This window comes from Limulus polyphemus, unplaced genomic scaffold (assembly GCF_000517525.1).
Source record: "Limulus polyphemus unplaced genomic scaffold, Limulus_polyphemus-2.1.2 Scaffold3718, whole genome shotgun sequence".
Taxonomy (NCBI): domain Eukaryota; kingdom Metazoa; phylum Arthropoda; class Merostomata; order Xiphosura; family Limulidae; genus Limulus; species Limulus polyphemus.
In genome coordinates this window covers 98,330-108,273 of record NW_013669328.1, presented here as the reverse complement: position 1 = coordinate 108,273, position 9,944 = coordinate 98,330, and the positions used below count along the sequence as shown (strand labels likewise).

The 9,944-nt window shown below is 31.8% G+C and overlaps 1 protein-coding gene across 1 annotated transcript in view; it reads left to right on the top strand.

The window, feature by feature from the left end:
- The first annotated feature begins 356 nt into the window (after positions 1–356).
- The window catches only part of LOC106469903 (syndecan-like), a 28,309-nt gene continuing 18,721 nt past the window's right edge, over positions 357–9,944 (top strand). The window contains exons 1-2 of the mRNA XM_013930424.2: positions 357–768; positions 4,299–4,416. Coding sequence (XP_013785878.1) covers positions 592–768; positions 4,299–4,416 — 295 coding nt within the window. The 5' untranslated portion in view covers positions 357–591. The remainder of the gene's footprint in view (positions 769–4,298; positions 4,417–9,944) is intronic.

The following is a 9,944-nucleotide window of genomic DNA, read 5'->3' as shown; positions in this document are numbered from 1 at the left end:
TCTTGTCGGGCAAAATTGCCATTCTGTGGTAAAGCATACAGCTATAAGATAACACTGCCTACTGATGTCGCGATTCACGGATAATTCATTAGTGAGTGGGCGGCACAGTCAGTGTTTGCACAGGTTGGCAAAATACGTTGCGCCGGCCCTTATTATATTACACAATTATATATCATTAATATATTAAAGATATGATCAACGAAATAAGTGACTACTGAATTTGTTTATTCTGATAAAATATATTATTAAAACTCCAATTAAAAAAGAAACACGAGGAGGACAAATAGTTTCAAGTCGTTGAGGCAATCGCTGATCTGGATTCAAGTTAACATCTCTCTATGTTAGAGATGGCAGAGTGAAATGCGCATTAAACTAATAACATGACGTAACACCATGTAGGGAAGGTTAAGAAGATATTATTAGACTAAAGAAGGTTAAGCCTAAATTAGTCGAGTCCTCGAGACTGTTATTGTTAAGGCTCTTATAAATCATGCATTAGACTTAGTGACCTACAAAATATTACTCATTTTATTTATCCGCATCACTTTAAGGGTACGTGATTGCGTCTCATCAAAATTACGATACGTCAACATGTCAATTTTATTAAGGCTAAATGGTGTGATACCAACAACCATAGCTGTACTAGTGGTAACACTAGCAATACTGCCACTACTAGTAGTAGTTAATGCTCGTAGTTCCCGTAAGCCTGGCCAGGGTGTGCTTAATGTTGGAAAACTTAGTCTGAATCGAAGATTGAAGACTCATGCAGTAAGTAATAAAACTTTAAAACAGGGGTAGCATTCACAGTTTCAGTTACGAAAATTACTTTCACCACTGTTAATGGTGTTATAACTTGTATCATTTTATTTCTACTCTAGATTGAGACTGAGAGTCATAATATAATTAATACGTTACATGGTTAACATGGATTATATTGTTCAACTTACAGTTTAAAGATATTTAGGTAAACTGTAGTGTTATACTTATACTGGTGACCTATTTTTAATTTAAGATAAAGCTCTGCTTAATTCAAAGTCGAATAAATCTAAGTAAAATTTATTTTTTAGCATTTTTTTTATTGATTTACATTAGCATTTTGTCTAATTAACGTTAACTTCACATGATATAATGAGTAAATGTTAGTAGTAGTGGACTAGCATGACCTAGTGGTTAATATGCCAGACTGTGAATCTGAGAGCTCATGGGTTGTGCCCCATTGCAGTAAACATTTTTGAGGCATTGGATGCATTATAAAATTAAAAGAGAGATGGTCAAACATATTTACCTCAAGTAATACTAATAACTGTAGTGTGAGTGGAGGTAAGTATTATTGGAAATACATTTTAAATTTAACAAAATGTTAACTTTTAGTGGCATTTCCCTATAGCATAATACATTTTGGAGGTTTTGACTAAAAAACTTTTCTGGATATTAGCTTAAAACTTGGAAAGAATATAACATGTGAACAATAAAAGACCATTTGATCCTTCAGGGCTATCCATTCACATCTATCCTTGGGAAGAGTAAGAATCTATATGCATCCTTTGCTTTCCAGGAAATAATTGACTCACCTCATAAACTCCCGTAAAGTGGTTGCCTCATCTACTTCTGAATGCATCTCATTCAATAAGTCACTCAACTTATTAGAAAATAAACTCTCTTAGCATGTGCCTATCATGTCTTTTATAAATATTAATCTTGCCATCTGATTCTGTTGTCTCTAGAATATAGCACAGAGAAATCAGATGCTTTTAGGAATCAATCCAAGGATAATTTTTATCAACTTACCCTTTCTTTATTAATAGAAAATAAGAGATCTTAACCCATCCTTCCATTGAACCTTTTCTGATATGTCAATATCCTTTCTTTGACAAGCAGCCTGAAACTGTACATGGTATTCAAAGCGAGACACAATTAATGTTTTGTATAGAAAGATAATTACCTCTTTTGACTTGTAATCAGTGTGGCTATAAATACACACTTTAAAATTCTATTAGCTTTACAACTAACAACAGAACACTGGACTTGATGGTTTGAGTTATTTATCCACTGCTATGCTGAGATTCTTTTATTTATTCATGATTTTGAGTGGGCTCCTATTTATATTAAATATGTAATTAAAATTATGATAATCAAAATGGGTTATGTGCACTTATTATAATTAAAGGTCATATACCAAATATTTGTCCAACTTAACAATTGATTCAAGTCTTTTTGTAATACCACATCATCATCGATACAGCTATAAGTACCGAAAAGTTTAGTGCCACCAGTAAACTTTACTAATTTATTAGTTATGCCCTAGGAAATATCATTAATGTAAATAAGAACAAGCATAGGTCCAAGCATTGGTCACTGAGGGAGTCCACTAGAAAGGAGTCCAATTTCAGTGGACCCCAGTAAAATGAACTGTATAAAACATTATTATAATCCCCACTGTTCTGATTGTGTAAATGGTATTCTAAACATGGAAATTCATAAATTTAGTTAGTCATAAGTTTATAAAACACAACAAGGAATTTGGATGCAGCTTTTAAAGTGAACACTTAATACTTTACTTTTACATCCCTTGTGTTTCATGGAGTACAGTGAAAAGCTGGTATTAGCATCAAAGGTATGCTTTCTCTGTCTGACCTTTTAAGTATACAGGAAACACATTTTTTCAGGGGATGTAATTTCATCAAGTTGTATATATTTATTAACAGCTTTTAACTTGTAGAATTGTATGGTATGATGATATGGTTTGTATTGTTGGTTATCATTACTTAACCTTTCCATAAGTGAATAGATCATGTGAATGATTAGGTTTATTTTGGTGAGAGAATCATATTAATGGTTGTATGTTATGTGGCTTTTTCATGTTTCTAAAAATTTGATTTTAAACCAGTTCTGAAAAAAGTAAGAACATTGATATATATCCATGAATCCCATAAATTTGTAAGACAATTTTATGTACTGTTTTTACATGGTGTAGATACTGTACAAATAGTTTTATTCAAAGATAGATTACAAATGCATGCTTAAAATAGTATAATTTCACAAAAATAGTTGTCATACAAATTTTTAACAAATGATATTAATAACAAATGGCTTAAACACAAATAAAAAAAAAGTACACAAATAATGCAGACAGTGTCAGTATCATACGAAAGTAACTTCTCTAAAACAAATATGTAGATGTACAGTTAATAATGCTTGGAGATGGCTTGAATGAGTAATGAAGAAAAATTTTAATATAAGTTTAATATAACAGCAAATGTACAATGTTTCGACAAGGTTTTGTCGTCATCAGGTACTTGATGATGACAAAACCTTGTCGAAACATTGTACATTTGCTGTTATATTAAACTTATATTAAAGTTTTTCTTCATTACTCATTCAAGCCATCTCCAAGCATTATTAGTCTCAAAGTGGGTTCCTCATCATCGAAGATGTACAGTTAGTTCATTCAGAAGGTAGCAATAATAATTTTTAAGGGTCACATTCCATCCTTTGAAGTTAGGAATTCCTCCACCCAAAGAAGTGATTGCTGAGTTTTTACTTCTTCACAATTTTTGTCATTGAGTATGTAAATTTACCAAATAGCCTTACTCACACGTGGTATAAATATCATACAAATAGTCTTGCTGAAAGAAGTATAAGGTTTTCTGCTACACCAGTCTTTTAAATCAGTGACATAGTTTTAACTTGTGACGATATAAATACACTAGTACTTCAGTGTGTGATACTTAACTGTCTAAGTAACATTTGTTGATGGTTTTGACATTTACAGGTTGTAACTTTTAAATTTTTTGAATACATAGAATAGGCCTAATCTTATATGTGTGTGTGTGTGTGTTTAATCAAAAGTAAATTTCATAGCTAGGGCTTACCAAAATGGTTCAGACATGTTAGCTTATATAAGTCATACTCTTGGTCATTTATTTATGTGGAATTGTGTGCATGAACAAATAAATTATATTAAACTAACATCCTATACATTGTTTAAAAGACATTACATGCTAGTCTTTTTAAATTTTTACCTCTTCTCAAGGATGGGTCTTCAAGGAGAACCTTGAAGAACATATGGTCCATTGTTGACTGTGTTATTTTGTAAGGTGATTATATAATTGAGTTTTGATTATAGTAAAAGTTTACCATATTTTTAATAACTATATTTTCAGTCATTTACAAGAGAATTTTAATAAATTACAAACTTTTGACTCACTGGCTGTATGTTGAATTTTTTTCCTTGTGGAATGATCGAGTGCTTACTTTGTGTAATGTTCAAATTATAAGTGTGATTTATCTTACTTTAGGGTTATGAGATAAGAGATGGTTCTGTGTATGGTGATGTTGATTATTCAATTGGAAGAGGATGGGATGATGAGGATACATTTGGCTCAGGTGTAGGACCTGTATCAGAAGGTTCAGGAGGTCAGTATTTCGCAGTTTTAAAGGTTTTACATGTTTGAGAAAATAGATTTTTGCTTTCCCTTTATTTCAGTATGGTAGAAGTGACTTTTTACGTGATAGATCTGGCAGTTAGCCACATAAATAGGATAGTGCTAAACTTAGGTTAAATTAAATTTTAGGAACAGGCTTTAGTAAAATGTTTAGTATGTTAGCATACACTGCTTCTAATAATTAGAATAGAATATATTTCTCTCCATCTTATTAATCATGTGATTGCTCTGTGAAACCTACTCATCACTGCCATAATATAGCTTAATCTGTAATTAAAACAAGAGCCACGCAGTTAGTGGTATTTTCTACATGATTAGTTGACAGACTCGCTAATCAATTACAGTTGATTAATTGATAGGTACATCCTCCCCGAATAAGCACAAAAAGAAAACAGGTGTGTGATAGGTCATTCAACCACTGCTTTATTTTAATATGATATTAAACATACTCTTTTCAGTAGCATTATTTTTTTAAAGTACTTTTTGAATTAACATTAGTTTCATATGAAAATCACCAAATGTGCATTTTGCAAAAAAAAACATTTAAAAGTTGACCTGGATATTTCCTGTTTGGTGAATGAATCATTAATCTTGACCAAGTAGCAACATACAGTCACCATTATGATTGCTTTTCAAATATGCAGTAATTCCACACTGATTAGCATTCTTATGTAACTCATATAAACTTATAATTAAATAATGAAAATGTGTCTTAATATCACTGATAAGGGTAATATTGTCTTATGAAAAAGATATCACAATTGCAATTACAAATAAATAAGTAGCCAGTTAACTAACTTACATACTTATACTGTAGGATAAATATAAAAATAATATTCAAAGATAACATGAGTCATCAGAATAGTTTTTCACCTAACATATTCACTGAGTTGTAAATTTAACTAAAATTATTTGATTTGATGATTATTTTATTTTATTTGGTGAACATAATAAAGAAAATAACCTTTATGTTTAAAAACATTGCAAGTCAATAAATCCATAGTATATCTTCTAAAAATTAATTTTAACAAAGAACCAAATGTCAATAACTTGAAACAAGATACATTTATGAAGCTTTAAGCAGTCTCCAGATAAGTAACTTCTTTGTTTCATGCTTATATATATTCCTGTGTGTAGGTAAGCTACTTTATAGTCAAGTTGCTTAGAATCAGTTTTGGGGTTATTGTTACAGAGCAGATAAAAGTACCAAATATTGCATAAAGCTTCTTTTAGTGATACCGATCAATTTTAGAACAGGAGCTATCATGAGATATATCACATTTCTGTATAATTCACCAAATCCAAAATGGCCACCACTCAACATTTATTTTCCTTCAAAAAGTGGTATACATGTGTTGACAGAAACAAACACTAATTGTTTAGATTTATTGAGTGAATAAATTTAAACAGAAGATCATTTGTCTGCATTACAATGCAAGTTTATCATATATGTCAGTGATAAAAAGACCACTCAGAGATTACAAACCTTACCCAGTATTGATGTGATTGGTTGATATCATATATCGGGACCATAAAGCAATACATAAGCTCAAACTTTTAAATGGACTGTAACCAAGTTGATCATTAACATGATTTTGTATACTGTACAAATGAACAATTCTATTTTGCTCAAAAGGGACAAAATACACATGTATACTAGGGCTACCATACTGTTTCACTCCATTCAGGATATATAACTATTAGGAAACATTTGGATAAATGATATATTTATTGAAGACACAATTCCATTGAGATAAGAAGAGAAATCCTCATGTCATAAGGCTATTGCAGAAATAGATATCTTTATATTTCATCATGTGTAATTAGTATTTCCATTTGCTAGTAACTGGTACTCATGATCCTGACACCTTTGTCCATGTGAACTCTGTTGGTAATGGGAGTGGATGCTGGTTGTCCATATCCTGGCTTGATATACTGCACAGTGTAAATGTTGAAGTAGTGCATTCTTGGTAGGTGGCAATCTGTCCGTGGATAGATTTGTCATACTAAATAGTTCCTTTCATGCTTGATTTACAGAGGATTGGTTACTGGTTCAGTCAAACATATGTGTGGTCAGAAATATAAGTGTTGCAGGGATGTCTTCAAAGGCTTGCCAAGCCAGCCATGCAGATTTCTTGCCCTTGTCTTTGGATGCTGATGTACTATCGCATCCAGTTATGGCATGAAATACTGGTAGTGCTATTGATCTTTCTGGTCCATATTGCATTAATACTGAAGAATCTAATTTTTACTCGCACTGAATGCGACCCAGATGTCAGACGAAGGTTGAGTTACTTTGATGTGGTGGAATTTTCCAATGAGGATAACAGCAACATCTGTGTCCACCATACAAAACCTTACAATTGAAGTGTTCTGGAGGCTCAAGACATTGAATTTAGTTAATGCATTTCAGATCAAATTTAATACTTGGCAAATAGAGCTTTCCAAAATCTGAGAGGGCTGGTGAGAAAGACTGTATCTCATGGGCAAAGAACTTCAAATCACCATCATGACTTTGCATAGAAATATACAATGGACCAAACAGTGCTACATTTTCTTTCCTTGTACTGAAATTGTTTTAGGTTGAGGTTTATTAAAGAGTGCTAGATTATTCTTCTTGATTATATCTGTGATAAACCTTGTTCGATCATCATGTACGTTTTAAACATTTCTTATACTTTGGATTGCCTGTGTCCTCCAGAATAAACAGAACATCTATGAGAGATTGTCCACACATATTTCCCATTTTATTTACAGTTTCTGTGAAGTTGTTCACATGCTTCTGAAAATTCTTCAGTGCAGAAGCACTCTGCTCATAATTTTTGAAGTTCTTGGGGTTTTCTAGGTTATCATCAGGTAGATATTCCTCTTCAAAGTGTTTCTGAAACCTGGACAATTCTGGACCCAAAAGTATTCAACAGTGAAATGCAACCAGGTTTTCTATGAGTCCAATAAACAACTTTCATAACTTTTTACTTAGCAGTTTTCTTGTGCATGTGCCTGGTCTATTGGGATTGCCAAAAACTTGTTCTTAAAAGTTAGCAATGAGTAATAATCATCCACCCTTATGATTCATTTGAAAACTTGAACTAAAAACTGCTAAGCTAGTTTGCTTGGCCTAACCAATACTTGTGTACCTGTATATGTTTTCACCCTATAATTTTGCTGTTCTGAATCACCTGTCTATAATCCAAATGACAAAAACTAAAAACAGTTTACCTTTACTCTTAGGTGAAGCTGTAGTAACATTTTCAGACTGATAGCTAACGTGGTTTTTTACATAGGCGTGCACAAAAATTTTGGTCAAAATTGAGCGGTTTTTGTTGAATAACTTTGCAAATTTGGCTTATATTTAGACCAAATTTGACACCTAATTGAAGGTTGTAAAGATTTATCAGTGTATTAAATTTGAAAAAAAATCCATGAATGTTAAGTATATTTTCTATCAAATAGTTTCCATACTTTTGTTGCAAGAAAAAAAAAAAGGAAGAACTTCAATCAAAATTGTAAATTTTATATTTCATATTTCTTAATGGATTGCCAATTGCCTTGAAATTTGGTATGTGAAGTAAGGGTCCAGTATAGCACATCCTCTAAAAATATATGATAGTTTGGATTGCTACAGTTCGAGATACAGAAATTGGAAAATTGCTAAAATATCACTCCTATTAATAACACATGGTGTGTCCTACAGTGTGTTTTGACTGCTTGATATATACCAGGTGTCTTGACATATTATGATATTGAGAAACCTATCCTGAACAGAAATTTGCACCAGAATCACACTTCACCACTAGTACTGAAGTTGATACTCCACCAGTTGAGCTACTGGAATTTCTGTTCTATCTATTACAGTTTGATTTTGATCATAAATCAACAATAAGAGTTAAAAACTGAATGCAGTATATTTGATATGACATTATTTAGAGGGGCATCTATGCTTTGGAGTGTTGAACAACTAAACAGAATTAGTTTCATATTTAACAGGAATCGAAATATTACATTCCTACATTTCTGAGAAATTTCATTTTTTCAGTTGTCTTTATCAATCGGGAATACATGATCCATCCATATTCCTTTAGCTATGACCAATGAAAGTGAACATACTGCATGGATTAAGTAAAAAAAACAATTCATGAGGAAATGCAATTTTATATGAGAGAATGTAATCTTCGTGATAGCTTTCCCTCAAGTGAATGTAATTTTATATCATTATTTATATCCCTGATTTAAACAATTTATTATTACCTGCCAGTTATGCACTTCAAGTGTTAGTTACATAGGTATTGGAACACAAACAGTCTAGATAGTGTATAACTATAAATTAAAACATCTCATTAAAACTTTCTGTTCACTAACAATAAAGTTTCAGCACATCTAGAAATTGATGAGCAGTTATTTTGACTCCTGGAGTAAACTATTGTCTTAAATAATAACAACATAAACATTCTTTACTTCCACAATATTTAAATGTGTTAACTGGTATTTTATCATATGGCTTTATCAAGTATTTTCTGTCTTATTGCCATGCAAAAAATAACATTACACTTTAATGTACCTGGACAGTAAGCAATGGAGGATTTATTGGTTACTTTTCAAAAGTTTCTTGAATTCGTGGGTGCAAACCCATTGAGTAATTGAATAGCTTTTAATACCTTCCCATTTTTCAGCATCTGACACCTATATAACTATTAGTAACCCCAAAAGAAAGCTTGAAATTGTAAGTTAACATCTCAAGACATTTTTCATAATGACATAATAATATTTTCTTCAGACTTGCATTCATTCCTTTTATTATTGGAGGATATGCATATGATTGGATATGATGTGATTGCTATCTGAAAATAATAAGAAAAAAAAGTTTAAATTTGAGTCTGGGACATTACAAGCCTGTCAATTCATTTTATATCGTAAATGGTTATTCCTGAATTGTTATTTTATCTTTAGTAGTACTACTTTTGCCTTTTTTTTACTGATTGTTTTTTATATATTTTAGTAGACATTTTATTTTTTCTTGGAGTTTCGTCATGCCTTTAACTAACTATGATTTTGAAGAAAATGCTTTCATTTATGTTGGCATTGTTACGTCTCTGTGTTCGTTTGTTAATTTTCTGTAGAAATTCTTTCCAAAGAAACTTCTGCGATACAAGTCCTTTCTTAAATAAAACTAGTTTATTCTTTCTCAATTCAACTTTCCAAAACACTTAATTTCCACAGTCACTTTAACTTAAACTCACGCTATAATTCACAACGATTCACGCACTTTACTTACGGTGCCCGCTTGACTCTATTATCCGTGTCTATATCTTCAATCTCTCTATCTGCAACTATATTCTTGCCGTCACTTTATTTTCCGGTTTATACACTACAAAAGAGTACATCTCGTCTCTTCGTGAATCTTCTAGAAACTCATCACGTGTTACTAGGATCATGTGACTTCCGTTGTCGTAACAATACTGTGCCAACAGATCGTTCTGGCCTCCAAATCGCCACCTATTG